The 17,481-nt window shown below is 41.1% G+C and overlaps 1 protein-coding gene and 1 long non-coding RNA gene across 2 annotated transcripts in view; one reads left to right on the forward strand and one right to left on the reverse strand.

Moving 5' to 3' along the window:
• LOC119472384 overlaps positions 1 to 1,151 on the reverse strand; it is a 50,191-nt gene extending 49,040 nt beyond the window's left edge. Inside the window, exon 1 of the long non-coding RNA XR_005201528.1 lies at positions 984 to 1,151. This is a non-coding gene — a long non-coding RNA (uncharacterized LOC119472384). The remainder of the gene's footprint in view (positions 1 to 983) is intronic.
• Positions 1,152 to 1,522: 371 nt separating this feature from the next.
• The window catches only part of CYP51A1 (cytochrome P450 family 51 subfamily A member 1), a 23,379-nt gene continuing 7,420 nt past the window's right edge, over positions 1,523 to 17,481 (forward strand). Inside the window, exons 1-7 of the mRNA XM_017536515.2 lie at positions 1,523 to 1,877; positions 4,845 to 4,943; positions 8,283 to 8,459; positions 9,683 to 9,809; positions 10,877 to 11,051; positions 13,732 to 13,851; positions 14,264 to 14,459. Of these exons, the coding sequence (XP_017392004.1) occupies positions 1,704 to 1,877; positions 4,845 to 4,943; positions 8,283 to 8,459; positions 9,683 to 9,809; positions 10,877 to 11,051; positions 13,732 to 13,851; positions 14,264 to 14,459 (1,068 nt within the window). The 5' untranslated portion in view covers positions 1,523 to 1,703. The remainder of the gene's footprint in view (positions 1,878 to 4,844; positions 4,944 to 8,282; positions 8,460 to 9,682; positions 9,810 to 10,876; positions 11,052 to 13,731; positions 13,852 to 14,263; positions 14,460 to 17,481) is intronic.

The following is a 17,481-nucleotide window of genomic DNA, read 5'->3' on the forward strand; positions in this document are numbered from 1 at the left end:
GGGCGCGGTGGCTCAAGCCTGTAATCCCAGCACTGTGGGAGGCCGAGGCGGGTGGATCACCAGGTCAAGAGATCGAGACCATCCTGGTCAACATGGCGAAACCCCGTCTCTACTAAAACTACAAAACATTAGCTGGGCATGGTGGTGCGTGCCTGTAATCCCAGCTACTCAGGAGGCTGAGGCAGGAGAATTGCCTGAACCCAGGAGGCGGAGGTCACGGTGAGTCGAGATCACGCCGTTGCCCTCCAGCCTGGGTAACATGAGTGAAACTCCGTCTCAAAAAAAAGAAGACGACGACCAGATAGGATATCATAGAAGCAATCCAGACAAGCGATGATGGGGACTTGCCTAAGGCAGTGGCAATAGGAAGGGTGAAACTTTTAAGGTGGTGGAATTATCGGATCTGATGACTGATTAGATGTGAAGCATGGAGAAGAAGGGCCACAGTGTGCACAGTGATGCCTTTTCTTCATAGGCATTATAGGAGGGGCAGGTAGATAGGAGGAGACAACGGGTTTAGTTTTGGATTTACTGACTCTGGGATGAATGTCAGATCTCTAGGTGGAAGCGTCCCGCAGGCAACTGAATATTCCTACTCATCCAACCAGGGCCTTGCAGTTTTGTCTCATTCGCTACTCTTATTTCCTAGCTTAGCACAAAATCTAGTTCTTAACATTGAATAAATAAATGAATCTGGTGAGGTGCTCCTGTGAGTGATCTGGAAGGAGTTAAATTTGGTAGTTATGGGAGACGCTTATGTGAAGCCATATGGGTGCAGGCTGATTGTGGCGGCAAGACCGAACTCAGCTTTAGAATCCTTCCGGCCGCTAAACCTTCAGAGTAAGCGGCGTCCTTGGGGAATGGTGCCTCAAATGGCTCGCGACGTCCTATAACATCTACATTTATTTTGGAAAGTTTGTTTTCGTAAAACCCAGCATGCCTATTCACCAACATTTGTTAACTTTATGGCGGCATATTAATACCTGTCAGGTTGATTTTAATCGGGGTGGGACGGCGCTGACCTCACCATCCCACCCTTCGGTATGTGGCCGGCGTCTTCACGACCTCGCTTTTCACAACCCCCGACCCCGAGGGCTTATCGGCGGCTGTCGGAGTCCACAGGACGTAGCCCCAGAGCAGGGTGAGGTGCCACTGTTCCCCGCGGCCAGACAGGGGGCGGTGCTCACGTCCCCAGCCCCGCTGACGCGATATAGGCCGAGATCACCTCAGACGCTCGCGGCGCAATCACAGAGCGCGCCGCCGCCTGTCGAGCTCGCCCTGAGATCCCTCCGCCCAGCGCCTCCAGCACCGTGTCCTAGCGCCCCACACCCTGGCAAACAGAACCGGGTTGCCTGCGATTCTCAGGGACTGATCGCCTCTTCAGCTACGTTCTCCTCTGGCCCTGTACCACTGTGCCACAGGCACAGCCCGCTTCCTCAGGTTCCCTTTCCCGCGCAAGAACACTGACCGAATCACAAGCTTCTTTAGGGGCGTGGCCAGCGGCAGACTCCGCCCTGTTCTGTGACGCACGGAGTGGCGCGCGTGGGACCCGAGAGCTGGGGCTGGGTTTAGTAGGAGACCTGGGGGCCGGGGCCGCCCGTAGACGCCCATCTGCCAGCTTCTCTTGCTCCGTCGATTAGGAGGAGCGGTGGCGACCTCGGCCTCCAGTGTCTCCGGCGAAGTGAAGTGACGTGGCGGCCAGGATGATGTTGCTGGGCTTGCTGCAGGCGAGCGGGTCAGTGCTGGGTCAGGCGATGGAGAAGGTGACAGGCGGCAACCTCCTGTCCATGCTGCTGATCGCCTGCGCCTTCACCCTCAGCCTGGTCTACCTGTTCCGTGTCGCCGCCGGCCACCTGGTCCAACTGCCAGTAGGGGCGGTACGTACATTCTTTCCGGCCCGAGTGGGGTGAGCGCCGCCGCTAAGGCGGCCGAAGGGCTGGCGTGGGAGGCTCCGTGGCCCCGACCTGCTCTGTGTCCTGGACCAGCTCTGTGTCCTAGCTGGCTGGGCTGGGGGGGACCGCAGCCATGCTTGGCGTGGCCTTGGTGGCAGGAGCGCTCGGGGCTAGAGTAGTGGCTGCGGCGGCCGCACTGCTGCTGGTGGCGCTGGCGGTAGCGCTTGCCGTTGCCTTGTTGGCCTCCCGGCTGTGTATCTGAACCTGGTCGGGGTCGTGGTTGCGGCGTTTGTGGTCGTACTGATGGCTCTACTGACCGCGGCAGTGGTGCCCCTAGTGGCAGTGGCCGGACTGGCGGCTGTGGCTTTGAACAACCTGGTGGTCGTTGGGGCCCTTGGTTGGGGTCCTGTTGGCGATGCTTTTTGGCAGCTGGGCCGTCATCCTGGAGGCTGCCCTGTGTAGTTCAAGGTTTTATGGGCTGTAACAGTGCCCCTAATGGCAGCTTATATCCACATTAAGGAGGATGTGTAGAGTGTGGTAGTGGGAGTGACTAGAGTGTGGTAAGGACCTGCCTCGGATGGTAATAAAATAACAGTTTCTTGGCCGGCTGCCGTGGCTCATGCCTGTAATCCCAGCACTTTGGGAGGCCGAGGCGGGCGGATCACCTGAGGTCAGGAGTTCCAGACCAGCCTGGCCAAAGTAGTGAAACCCCATCTCTACTAAAATACAAAAAACAAACAAACAAAACAACAACAACAAAAAAAAACATTAGCTGGGTGTGGTGGCGCACGCCTGTAGTCCCAGCTACTCGGGAAACTGAGGCAGGAGAATTGCTTGAACCTAGAAGGCGGAGGTTGCAGTGAGCCGAGATCACGTCACTGCACCCTATTCTGGACAACAAAGACTCCTTCTCAAAAAAAACAAAAAAAAGCAAACCAAAACAGTTTCTCTAATTTAACAGCTTTATTAACCTAACTTTCAACCTCCCGAATGTTATTTGATGGAAGTACCTTTTCCAATCAGCAATAAGTAGCTTTTTAAAACTACCCTTTTTTTTTTTTTTTTTTTTTTTGAGATAGAGTCTCTCACTCTGTCGCCAGGCACCAGGCTGGAGTGCAGTGGCGCAATCCCGGCTCACTGCAATCTCTGCCTCCTGGATTCAAACAATTCTCCTGCCTCAGCCTTCCGAGTAGCTGGGACTACAGGCGCGCGCCACCACGCCCAGCTAATTTTTATATTTTTTAGTAGAGACGGGGTTTCACCGTGTTGGCCAGGGTGGTCTCGATCTCTTGACCTCATGATCCGCCGGCCTCAGCCTCCCAAAGTACTGGGATTACAGACGTGAGCCACCGCGCTCGGCCCAAACTACTCTTTTACTGACAATGCAGTGTACTAACTTTTGACCAAGCAGCTTTTAAAATAATTTTTGTTTGAACCATACCTGGCATAAGGCAGAGTTATAATTAATTTTCCTATATATGGGATTTTTAGGAAGTGGTATTTGTCTCTGGAAAGACAAAGTTACCTTTAGTGTTTAAAGGTAGTTCTATTAGCTGATGAGTACTGTGAGGTTGTGGTGCTCCTTTCTATTTGAGACCACCAGAGATCTGAGGAATATTACCCTTTTTTGTTATTGTAAATTTGATTTCCAGGATACTTAATGTTGTAATTTGCAGGTCTCATTTTGTGGCATCTAAGGTATCTTTTATGATGAATGCTAGAGTTCTTTTTTTTTTTTTGAGACGGAGTTTCACTCTTGCTACCCAGGCTGGAGTGCAATGGCGCGATCTCGGCTCACCGCAACCTCCGCCTCCTGGGTTCAGGCAATTCTCCTGCCTCAGCTTCCCGAGTAGCTGGGATTACAGGCACGCGCCACCACGCCCAGCTAATTTTTTGTATTTTTAGTAGAGACGGGGTTTCACCATGTTGACCAGGATGGTCTCGATCTCTTGACCTCGTGATCCACCCGCCTCGGCCTCCCAAAGTGCTGGGATTACAGGCGTGAGCCACCGCGCCCAGCCTTAGAGTTCTTGCTAGAGCTGATCTACTATCTAAAATCAGTGGGTCTAGTTCACTTGCAGTGAGAGAAGCATGAAATGGATTGTTTACTGAGAAATTAATGTAGCTTTTAAACATTTCCCTTCTTTCTATACCTCAAGTTACTATTTGTCTTTTTCTATAACTTCTTTAAGCAAGACTGCGGGACTAAAACTGTGAGGATAAGTAGAAGTAAGTGGTGAAGAAACAATACAATGGGCTCTCTGGTGACCCAAATTCCACATTTGGGAATTCAATTAAGGGTAGATCTAAAATATTTGGAAAAAACCCCAATACAAAATAACAATAAAAAATAGTACAAATAAAAAACACAGTTTAACAACTATTTACATAGCCTTTACATTGTATTGGGTATTGTAAGTAATCTAGAAATGGTTTAAGGTATATGAGAGGATGTGCATAGGTTATACACAAATACCTTGCCATTTTATATAAGGGACTTGAGCATCGCTCGATTTGTATCTGTGAGGGGGTCCTGCAACCCCACAAATGCCAACGGACAAGTGTAGTTTGACCTTTTTGGTTTTTTGCTACTAACAGTTAGAAAAGTTGCCTGGAGTTAGTTTTCTAACTAACAGTTAGAAAAATATGCCAAATAATTGGACATATTCTGGACAGTATCCATCATTTAAAGTTACAGTGCCTTTGTGTCTATCTAGTCATTTATCTTTTACCGTGTTTTGAGTTTCTGTTCTTTTTACAAATAGCTACTGTCTTAAGGTATTTGCAATTTAGCTGTTCTCAAGTTACTTCCGATGTGTCTTTTTTTTTTTTTTGGTGACTTTTTTTTAAGTCTTAAATGCTATTTTGTTTAATTGTTTGGTCATGAAATAAAACTGGGTTTCTCTCTTGAAATGAAATGAGAACTAGATTTATTATTTTTTTCTCTTGTAGAAAAGTCCTCCGTACATTTTCTCCCCGATTCCATTCCTTGGGCATGCCATAGCATTTGGGAAAAGTCCAATTGAATTTCTAGAAAATGCATATGAGAAGGTAAGTCTTCCAAATAATTAGAGGAAAATAAACTAGTTTAGAGAAGTGCTTTTTAAACGTTTTTTTAAAAAGTGCCAGAACATTTAAAAACATTGTAATCTTTTTTTTTTTTTTTTTGGTTGGGGTTTTCACTCATGTTACCCAGGCTGGAGTGCAATGGCGTGATCTCAGCTCACCGCAACCTCCGCCCCCCGGGGTTCAGGCAATTCTCCTGCCTCAGCCTCCTGAGTAGCTGGGATTACAGGCACGCACCACCATGCCCAGCTAATGTTTTGTATTTTTAGTAGAGACGGGGTTTCACCATGTTGACCAGGATGGTCTCGATCTCTTGACCTGGTGATCCACCCGCCTCGGCCTCCCACAGTGCTGGGATCATAGGCTTGAGCCACCGCGCCGGACCCAACATTGTAATCTTATACATATCCTCAGTATAGGAAACAAAATGGAAACTGCTCTGGTTTAAGAGATGGTGTCTTACAGATACCTATCCTTTTAACTTCTCTCGTGTCCTGGGGTCATCTTCAAGACACCATTGAGGAAACCTATGGTTCTGGCAACTATGGTTCAAAAAACCACTGTTCTGAGATTTCTATTCACTGGTTGTCACTAAAATTGATATTAATTAATATTAATTAAAACCAACCCTGATTTTTCTTTACCGTGCATCTGTGAGTTCTAACCTGCTGTATACATCTTCTGTGATTTCACTGTCCATTTGAATGACCCACATGACACCATAGCCTCTCTAATGAGCTTTCCTGTGCCAGTTAAACCATTTACTTCACAGTCTCACTTTGGACTTGTCACTCTTAACTGTTTCACCTCCACAATATTAATTTAGATATCCTATTCTTAGATAATACCTTCTCCTGCTTTGCTTGTACAACTCCTTAAATTGTAACTATCTTTGACCTCATTAGATCTTGCATTCCATTGACTTCTCCTGATCCATCAGCCTTTTTTCTTCACTTTTCTTTTTCCGCTTTGGGTCCATGACACGTCATTTCCATTACACTCTTGCCAATACTGCACTTTAAATTTCCTGGACTCTGCATCTTTCCATTGTGTTCAACTGGCAAGTCACTTTTGGAGGCAAGCAGTTATTGTCTCCTTCCTTGCACCAGATTAGTTTCTTCCTGATTTTACGATTGCCTACCCTTAATGAAATTTGAACACTGCTCCACAGTTCTATTATGTTCTTGTGATTGGCCTACTTTTCCACTCACTAAAATGACTGATTCAGACCTTCATTTTCTAAACTTCTGAATCTTTCTACCTCTCCATCAAAGCAGATGATTTTGTCTCCTGTTTAGGAGACAATGATTAAAAACATTGATTTAGGAGACAAAGATTGAAAGCCATTCAAAGGGAACTTCCTCATTTTTGCAATTGCAAATATACAAACCTACTTACATATTTATATAGTAATCCTATTCTGTTTTCTTCCTATCACAGTAATAATTATAAAACCCTTACTTTATGCCAGTACTTAGTGCTTTACAAAGATCATCTCACTGAAGCGCAACAAAAACCCCTTCAGGTATATTTGTTTTATAGATAAGAAAACTGAGAAGCAGAGAGGTTATATAATTTCTTCTTGAACTCACTGCTAGACAGTGGCCAAGCCAGGATTTACACGTGGTCTGATTTCTGAGCCTATACTTTTATTAATGATAATAATAATGGAAAATAAGTCAATAAGGTGCTAAGTAAGCCAAGGTTCTCTTCTCTGCCCTATATATAGAATTTGACAGCAGCTCTGTGAAGAACTGCTACCATTATTATTACCATTTTATAGTTGAAGGAAACTAAGCACACAGAGGTTAAGTTCTTCAAAGTCCTACAGCAAATAGGTGGAGGGGCTGGGATTTGAACACAGGCAGTCTGGCTCCAGAATCTTATGTCCTGGCTCACTGTGTTCTACCACTTTGATTTAATTACAACTATATTTTGCCTCTTATTGGAGGCTGAACTCTCCATCCCTCTTTTGTCTCAGGAACTTTTTACTGTTATATCTTTTCTCAGTGTATTATTGACTTCTCTTTCAACTGCATCTTTCCTTTTTCTCTGAAAAATTCTTAAGTGTCACCCATTTAAAAACTTGGCTTATGAGGCTCTGTATGATCTAGTGTTGCCTCAGGCTCAACACTCATCTCCTTTTTCTTTCTCTTACCTTTAAGGCCTTTGTGTATGCTTGGCTACCAAACTACTCATTCTTCTGGTCTCAACTCAGTTGTCTTTTCCTCTCTTAGTTCTCCCTCTTTTAGATTCTTTCATTACAGAGTTGCTTTTTTCCTGTAATACTTGTCACATTTGCAGTTTTATGTTTGTTAATGCGATTATTTGATTAATTTATATTTTTCCCAATAGACTAAGCTTAGTGAGTCAGGGACAGTAGTTTTGTTCATGATTATACCCCCCCGAGTCTAGTCTTCAGTAATAACCAGAAAACTGCAAGGGAAAGCATTTATCACCTAACCAAATTAATAAAAAATAAAAAATGAAGTCATTTAGTATAGGTGAGATAGTGATAAAACAGATAAATAAACTTTTAGTGTCTTCACATAGCAGGTAGTATAGAAAAGGTAAGATTCAGCCAGGCGTGGTGGCTCACACCTGTAATCCCAGCACTTTAGGAGCCCAACGTGGGTGGATCATGAGGTCAAGAGATCGAGATCATCCTGGCCAACATGGTGAAACCCCATCTCTACCAAAAATACAAAAATTAGCTGGGCGTGGTGTTGCAGGCCTGTAGTCCCAGGTACTAGGGAGGCTGAGGCAAGAGAGTCGCTTGAATCCGGGAGGGAGAGTTTGCAGTGAGCCAAGATTGCACCACTGCACTCCAACCTGGCAACAGAGCGAGACTCTGTCGAAAAAAAAAAAAAAAAAAAAAAGGTCAGATTCTTTGGCTAGTCCTGTAAATTTTTTTTAACCAAATTGGGGGGGAGAAAAAAAGTCTGTGTTCTCAGAGGTGTTAATCACAGAATTAGCTATAATAACTAAAAAAACCCCTGACATATCACTCGTATGTCCAATAATGAAAGAGTAGTCAAGTAAATTAACATTATGATGTCTATGTAGACAATAGAAAATATTGTCAATATAAAATGAAAAAAGCATAATAGCACAGGCTATTATACTTTTATACTACATTTGCAACTGGATGAACATAATTATAAATTTGAACACAAACAGGAAGAAGCAGTATGGCAAGATGAAAAGAATTGCTTTAAACTTTATGTGTGTTTTTATTTTTCCAATAATGCATTCTTTGTGATTTTAAAAAGTTAGTGTGTTAGTGTTGCATATTTTTTGTAACATCACTGTTTCTCTTTTTAGTATGGACCTGTATTTAGTTTTACCATGGTAGGCAAGACATTTACTTACCTTCTGGGGAGTGATGCTGCTGCACTGCTTTTTAATAGTAAGAATGAAGACCTGAATGCAGAAGATGTCTACAGTCGCCTGACAACACCTGTGTTTGGGAAGGGAGTTGCATACGATGTGCCTAATCCAGTAGGTGACACTGTTACCATGAATAAAGACAAATCTGTATTTCAGTAGTTATAGCTAATAGTAAGACATTATACATTTAAAATGTAGAGACAGCCGGGCATGGTGGCTCATGTCTGTAATCCCAGCACTTTGGGAGTCCAAGTTGGGTGGATCACTTGAGGCCAAGAATTCAAGACCAGTCTGGCCAACATGGTGAAACCCCATCTCTATTAAAAGAACAAAAATTAGCTGGGGGTGGTGGTGCACACTTGTAATCCCAGTTACTTGGGAGGGTGAGGCATGAGAATTGCTTGAATCCGGGAGGTGGAGGTTGCAGTGAGCCAAGATCACACCATTGCATTTTAGCCTAGGCAACAGAGTGAGACTCTGTCTCAAAAACAAAGAAATAAACAAAACCACACACACACTCAAACATACACACACACACACACACACACACACACCCCCCAACCAAACAAAAATAATATAATAAAATGTAGCAACAGTTTATTCTTTGCATCAAAAGTGTGAAGAATCATAAGAAAGGCCATGGATAACTGATAAGTAAGGGGTATTTTGTTTTATAGTTGCTGGCATGAGGTAAATAATATTAAATGGTTTCCTGTACAAATAATGGAATCAATAACTTAGCTTATTGAGATTTAATTTGAAAGGATTATAAGACAATCCTGTTATTTCTTCAAAAGGACTTCCTACCCATTCCTGCCTGAAATTCTAACATAAGAGCTATTTAGACATTGCCAACTTTAAAAGTCCTCTTTTAATGCAACTACTTCAGGTGTGGGTCCATCTATGTGTATGTTTTACTCTCAAAAGCCAAATATGAAATTGTTTTAAGTTGATATAGAACACAAATCAGACAATTGGCCCCAATGCTTGGTGTAGGCTCTGGCTGTGAGTGTAACGCACATTAGTCAGTACCTTAGTATAGCAGTTAACATTAAATGTTGTTTCTGGTGATGGGGATGAGGGAATGAATGGCTCTCCTGAAGGCCAATAAAAAGGGCCCTGGAAAATCCCTCTGCTCAGATATATCTATTCATTTAGACTCTATTCATTTAGAGTCAGATATATCTATTCATTTAGACTCTTAAAATATAAATGCCCAAAGAGTTAAAACCATTAGTTGTGTTTGTGTTACATAGTTATAATAACCAAATGGATTTTATGATGAAACAAAAATGAGTTTTAATGCTGCATGCCCTTTTTGAATTTTTTTGAAGGTTTTCTTGGAGCAGAAGAAAATGTTAAAAAGTGGCCTTAACATAGCCCACTTTAAACAGCATGTTTCTATAATTGAAAAAGAAACAAAGGAATACTTTGAGAGTTGGGGAGAAAGTGGAGAAAAAAGTAAGCAAAATGTTTGTCCTAGCATTTCTACTTCTCTGAATAGAAAAGTAGAGTATATATGTGTGTAGTGAATAGAAAACAAATTACAGTATATGTAAAACTACCTTGGATTTATGGGAGGGATATATAATAATTCCCCTGAAGTTGTAATTGAGAATCCAGTCTTTATTCTGGACTGCAGTTAAGTATTACCTTTCAGAAGCAATTGCTGTGCCTATAGTAGGAAGTAACATCTGCCCACTGGGCAGCAAGACCCAGGGCCGTGGGTCACCACATTCTGGGTCTGGCCTTTGGCCTCTATAAAAGGTCCAGAATCTTTGTTTTGGGAATACTTACGTTGATATGATGTATTTTCTCACCATACAAGGAACTGATGTGTAAATTAGAACGCCAATGTAATAATGCACGTGGGACATACAATTACAGAACCAAGAAATCCAGAATATTTACTGTTCTTCTTTTTATTGGCAAATAGAATTAGAAAGCCAGATGATCATTGGTATTATATTTAGTGAGTGTGGAATTAACAGAAAATTAATTGGATAATTTTTATTATTTGAATGTCATCAAATTATGCTTGCCTGGTGCATTTGTCTTGTGTTAGGATATGCTAATTGATGATTATAGTTTTTTTAAAATATATGGACAGTAATTCCATTTTAGTACTGATCTTCCTGCTTTTAACCTGGGAAATAATCTGATCTTTGGCTACCATTCCTTGAGAAGTACCCTATTGTCATGTGCACTATAAATAACCTTTTTGCTGCTTTTGTTACATGTGACCTGGAAATCGAACAACCACATTTATTCTTTTCATGAAGTGCCCATGAATGAAGTTTTGAGATGTGTTTCTGGCATCTGTTTTGACTGTTCAGAGGGACAGGCTACTTCCCATAGTTTGGTTTATTGCCTCTCTTTCTTCAGTGTTGTGCATAGTCACATGTCTATCTATAGACTTTTTTTGGTGATATAAATCGGATCTTACTTGTTCTTGAGTTCTGTTTTTATTTTCAATTTTATTTTGCTTTTTGGAACTAGTAATGATAGTAATCTTTTTTTCTCCCTAGATGTGTTTGAAGCTCTTTCTGAGCTCATAATTTTAACAGCTAGCCATTGTTTGCATGGAAAGGAAATCAGAAGTCAACTCAGTGAAAAGGTGGCACAGCTATATGCAGATTTGGATGGAGGTTTCAGCCATGCAGCCTGGCTGTTACCAGGGTGGCTGCCTTTGCCTAGTTTCAGGTATGGATAAAGGAGATATTACCCTTGGTTATTTAACTTTGTATAATTATTGTAGTGCTGGTATGTTTTGTCTTAACAAAGATAAAAATTAAACAAGTAAAATGTACAAAATGGGTAAGACCCCCATTCTTCTATAAAAATTCAAGACAGGTTTTCTTTATATAGTGAGTTGATTTAAAGTAAGTTTCAGTTTATTAAAAAGGTGATTTGTTGTCTGTCTAGTCTAATATTTTATTTATTTTTTTGTTTTTGTTTTTGAGACAGGGTCTTGCTGTGTTGCCCAGGCTGGAGTGCAGTAGTGTGATCCCGGCGCACTGCAGTCTCTGCCTCCTGGGTTCAAGTGATCCTCCTACTTCAGCCTTTTGAGTAGCTGGGACTACAGGCATGTGCCACCATGCCCAAGTAATTTTTGTGTGTTTAGTAGAGACAGGGTTTTGTCATGTTGGCCAGGCTAGTTTCGAACTCCTGACCTCAGGTGATCCACATTCCTCAGCCTCCCAAAGTCCTGAGATTACAGGTGTGAGCCACTAAGCCCAGCCTAGTTTAAAAGCCTAATTACCTCACATATTCCTTATCCTCAGGAAAGTCTCTGGACTATACCTAAAAGTGATATAGCCCTCCTCTAAGCATTCGTTTTAAATCTTTGGTAGCTTTTTATTGTATTGTAAAGTTTCTTTGTTTTGAGTATTTGTGCCTTTATTTAATTTTCTGTTTTTTTTTTGTTTTTTTTTTTTTTGAGATGGAGTCTTGCTCTGTCACCCAGGCTGGAGTGCAGTGGTGCTATCTCACCTCACTGCAGCCTCCGTCTCCCAGATTCAAGCAATTCTCCTGCCACAGCCTCCTGAGTATCTGGGATTTGGGATTTACAGGCACACACCACCATGCCCAGCTAATTTTTGTATATTTAGTAGAGACGGGGTTTCACCATGTTGGTTAGGCTGGTTGCGAACTCCTGACCTTGTGATCCTTGGTTTCCCAAAGTGCTGGGATTACAAGTGTGAGTCCCAGCATAATTTTCTGTTCCTTAAAGGCAGGGATTACCTCTGATATAAAGAAATATTGCTCTTAGAACTTGACCTATAGCTTAGTGTTTTGCCTGTTAGTAGGCTTTCTATACTTTTGTTGATTCATTTGTGTTTAGGTGTTAAGGTGGATGGGGAGGAGTTAGATTGCTAGTCCCTTTTCCTTCTATTTCTGCCCTATTTAGTTATAGAAGAGCAGTGGGAGTAAAAGGGAGAGCCAGGAGAGATTCCCTAAAGTTCTCTGGAACTCGTCATACCTTATATTTTCAAGGAGCTTTGCAGTTTCAAAATGTTTCGTATGTATTTTATTAGAACATCCAGCATAGACCTGGGCCCATAGTGGGTTCTCCATAAATGTGCATTTCTACCTACCTGTTTCTACCTGCTCTGTCTCTTGGATAAAGTCAGAATTCTTGAGCTTGTTTTGTTAGACCCTTCACATTCTGGCCTAGTCTTTCTTTGTTTTACTTATACTAACTAATTTAACCAGATTACTCCATTCACTTTCTTAAACAGGCCTATGTTTTCCTGGCTCTGCTGTATTCATACTGTTAAGCTTTAACATCTTCCCTTTTGTACATATGGTCTTGGTCAATCCTCAATAACAGACTAACAGTCTTGTAAATGAAACAGGGTAGGAGTTTTTTCTTTTCTTTTCTTTTTTTTTTTTTTTGAGACAGAGTTTCGCTCTTGTTACCCAGGCTGGAGTGCAATGGCGCGATCTCGGCTCACCGCAACCTCCGCCTCCTGGGTTCAGGCAATTCTCCTGCCTCAGCCTCCTGAGTAGCTGGGATTACAGGCACGCACCACCATGCCCAGCTCATTTTTTGTAGTTTTAGTAGAGACGGGGTTTCACCATGTTGACGAGGATGGGCTCGATCTGTTGACCTTGTGATCCACCCGCCTCGGCCTCCCAAAGTGCTGGGATTACAGGCTTGAGCCACCGTGCCCGGCCCAGGGTAGGAGTTTTTATTAGAAGGCTTGATTTAAGAGGGGGCTTGGGAGTCAGATGGCTTAGTTTTAAATTCCAGCTCCAATGTTTGTTTTCTATGTGATCTTATGCTATAAATTGATGTTAATAGTATGTACCTCACAGGAAGATACAAGTGGGTAATTCATGTAAAACACTTAACATGGTTCCTGCTACATAGTGAACATAGTATTTAAAGGTAAAGTTTAGGAGTTGACCTAAACTTGTTTTCTGAATCTGCTCATATTTTTGCCACTTACAAAAAACTGTTGTATTAGAAAGTGAAAAGTATCAACCTCTTTAAGACTTGATTTGATATTAAAATTGGAATTTCATGTTAATTTAAAAGATTATTCTACTTTCTGTTGAACTGGAAAATTTCTAAAGGAATTTCTTGCTTGTTTTAGGCCTATAGTTTGAATACAGGTAATGTGTTAAGAATCTGGGACATATATGTTAACTAAAGATAGTTCTTGCCCTTAGGGACTATGAATATTTTTAACAATGTAAGAGTTTAATGACTTCCAATATTTTCCTGTTTCTGATTTTTTTGTCAATTATTTTAGTCATTAGAGTTAGTTAAGTTAGTTAAATAAGGTGCTTTATCCTAGGTCCTGGTTTTCAAAATGAATTTGATCCTAGAAAGTGTTTCTTTATTTAAAAAATCATCTTTATCTTTTAATTACAGACGCAGGGACAGAGCTCATCGGGAAATAAAGAATATTTTCTATAAGGTAATCCAGAAACGCAGGCAGTCTGAAGGAAAAATTGATGACATTCTCCAAACTTTACTAGATTCTACCTACAAGTAAGAGCTATTCAGATAACATATTAAGCTGAAGCAGGAAATGATAAATTAAAACACAAATAATATTTCCAGTTAAAAAACAGTGATGCTGGCAAAATAAGTGCTATAATCTTTGGACTTTTTAAATTGTTGAAACATAAACTATTGACATCCTTTGTCTTGCTGTAATCCCAGTGACTGGGTATGGTGAACGTTTGCTAATGAACTGTAATGGAGTCTTGTAATCAAAATTGTTTTCTACTGGTTTGTCTCTTCCCTAAGAGAAAAAAAAAAAAAATTCTGACTAGTGATAGACAAGTATAAGAGATTATTATACTTGAAAAATATATTCATTATGACACTTTATTTAAAGGTTGAGGCGTAAAATGTATCTGCCAAAATGTTAAATTTGTGTGTTTGGTTCATTCCTTAGGGATGGGCGTCCTTTAACCGATGATGAAGTAGCAGGGATGCTTATTGGACTGCTCTTGGCAGGGCAGCATACATCCTCAACTACTAGTGCTTGGATGGGCTTCTTTTTGGCCAGAGACAAAACACTTCAAGAAAAATGTTATTTAGAACAGAAAACAGTCTGTGGAGAGGATCTGCCTCCTTTAACTTATGACCAGGTTTGTCGGATTTTTCAGTTTCATTGCTGCCTTCTGACTTTGAGTATCTGTGGCTAATTTTTAAAAGGGACTATTTGAGATTTTCTGTATACTGTAGCTTCAACTGATCAGCTTCTTTATTTTTAGCAAATTCTCCATAACCTTACCCAAAATATGTTAATGTTATTGCTTCTAATTAAGTTTTATCAGATATGTTTTGGGTTGATGCCTTAGAGATCCTTGGAGATGTTTCTTTAGTACTTATTTCCTCTGGTTCGAAGTCTGGCTTCTGTAGATAGAGGATATTATGTGCATGTTATTTGTCTTACGAAGTGTAGAAACCTCTCAATTACTTAGAATTCTACATGTCTAGAGTGGCCCGTGCATAAGCAATGACTTCTAAAAGTAGTAGTAGTAATAATGAGGACTAGACATTTACAAACACTACACGCAGCTTGCTGGGTGGAAAGGAAGAGAGAAGAACTCACTGCCCAACCTGACATTCAATTTTGAAAGCAAACCTAGGTTGTATCCTCTTCCTGTTATCTTTTGTGTTTTTTGGTCCTATATTAATATGGTGTATTACACTGATTTTTTTAGATGTAAATTATATTCCTGGGATAAATCTTACTTTGTCATGGTGCATAGTTCTCTTTATATGTTATTGCATTCAGTTTGCTGGTGTTTTGTTGAGGATTTTTGCATCTATATTCGTTAAGAGATCTTGATCTCTTTCATTGTCATGTCTTTGACTGGTTTTGATATCAGGATCATACTGGTCTCATAGAATGAATTTTGAAGTGTTCTTTTTTTCTTCTTTTTTTTTGAAGAGTTTGTGGATGACTGGTGTTAATCCTTTTTTATATATTTGCTAATATTCAACAGTGAAATCATCTACGTCTGTGCTTTTCTTTGTGGGAAGACGTTGCTTACCAATTCAATTTATTTGTTACAAGTTTCTCATTCTATTTCTTTTTATGTCAGTTTCAGTAGTTTATATCTCTCTCTTTGTTGTTTTTTCCAAAAACTCCAGAGAATATACCAAGTAAAAGTAGTTTATATCTCTCTAGGAATTTGTCCATTTCATCTAGATTACCTAATTTGTTGGCAAATTAGGCAATTGTTCTTAGTATTCTCACAATCCTTTTTTATTTCTGTAAGCTCAGTAGTGATGTCTCAACGCTCATTCTTGTTTTTGGTAACTTTAAAAATAACAGCTTAATTGATATATTTACAAACCATAAATCCATCCATTTAAAATGTACATTTTGTGGTTTTTAGCATATTCAGAGTTGGGAAACCATCATCATAATTTAATTTTGCAACTTTTACATCACTCCTAAAAGAGAGCCAGTACCCATTAGCAATCATGCTTCATTCTTCCTGACCCCTGCCCCTGGAAACCATTAATCTCCTTTTTGCCTATATGAGTTTGTCTATTCTGGATATTTTATATAAATGGGATCATATAATATGTAGTCTTTTGTGACTAGTTTGTTTCACTTGGCATGTTATCAGGGTTCATCTGTGTTGTAGCATGTATCAGTACTTCAGTCATTGTTATTACTAATAATCCATTATATGGATATACCACATTTTGTTTATCTGTTCATCAGTTGATGGACATTTGGATTGTTTCCACCTTTTCAACTATTATGAATAATGCTGCTCTAAACATTTGTATACTGATTTTATGTGGACATGTGTTTTCAATTTTGGGGGGGTCATACCTAGGAGGAGAATTGCTGGGTCATATGGTAACTTTGAAGAACTGCCAGACTGTTTTTAAAAGTGGCTGCACCACTTTCAAATCTCACTAAATAGTATATGTTGGTCCTGACTTCGATTTTTTTTTTTTTTTGAGACGGAGTCTCCCTGCCCAGGCTCGAGTGCAATGGCATGATCTCGACTCACTGCAACTTCTACTTCCCGGGTTCAAGCAATTCTTTTGTCTCAGCCTTCCAAGTAGCTGGGACTACAGGCGCATGTCACCACACCTGGCTAATTTTTATATTTTTAGTAGAGATGAGGTTTCACCATGTTGGCCAGGCTTGTCTCGAACTCCTGACCTCGAGTGATCTGCCTGCCTTGGGCTTCCCAAGTGCTGGGATTACAGGTGTGAGCCACTGTGCCCAGTCAGTATCTTGTTTTGATTTTGTATTTTCCTGCTGACTAATGATATAGAGTGTCTTATGATGTGCTCTTTGGCTTTGGTATATCTTCTTTAGAGAAATGTCTGCTCACATCCTGTTGCCTTTTTGACAGAGTCTCGCTCTGTCACCCAGGTTGCAGTGCAATGGTGTAATCTTGGCTCACTGCAACCTCCATCCTCTGGGTTCAAGTCATTCTGCTGGCTTAGCCTGAGTAGCTGGGATTACAGGCGCATGCCACCACGCCCAGCTAATTTTTGTGTTTTTAGTAGAGACGGGGTTTCACCATATTGGTCAGGCTGGTCTTGAACTCCTCACCTCGTGATCTGCCCCCCCTCAGCCTCCCAAAGTACTGGGATTACAGGCTTGAGCCACTGCACCCAGCCTTGTTCCCATTTTTAAAATGAGTTGTCTTTTTATTATTGAGTTGTAAGCGTTCACGTATTTTTTTTTTAATGTGCTTTTGGTCTCAGAGCAACCAGTGCCCTATCAAAGTATATGAAGAGTTATTTCTGTGTTTTCTTTTTAGTGTTTTAGTTTCATATCTTACATTTAGGTCTTTGATCCATTTTGAATTAATTTATGTATATGGTGTGAGGTCATCATTATTTTGCATGTGGTTATTCAGTTGTCCCACACTGTTTGTTGAAAAGACAATTTTTTCTGCATTGAATTGTCTTTGTAAAAAAATCTATTGGCCGGGCGCGGTGGCTCAAGCCTGTAATCCCAGCACTTTGGGAGGCCAAGGCGGGTGGATCACAAGGTCAAGAGATCGAGACCTTCCCAGTCAACATGGTGAAACCCCGTCTCTACTAAAAATACAAAAATTAGCTGGGCATGGCGGCGCACGCCTGTAGTCCCAGCTATTCGGGAGGCTGAGGCAGGAGAATTGC

Source organism: Cebus imitator, unplaced genomic scaffold (genome assembly GCF_001604975.1).
Source record: "Cebus imitator isolate Cc_AM_T3 unplaced genomic scaffold, Cebus_imitator-1.0 Scaffold98, whole genome shotgun sequence".
NCBI classification, from domain to species: Eukaryota; Metazoa; Chordata; class Mammalia; order Primates; family Cebidae; genus Cebus; species Cebus imitator.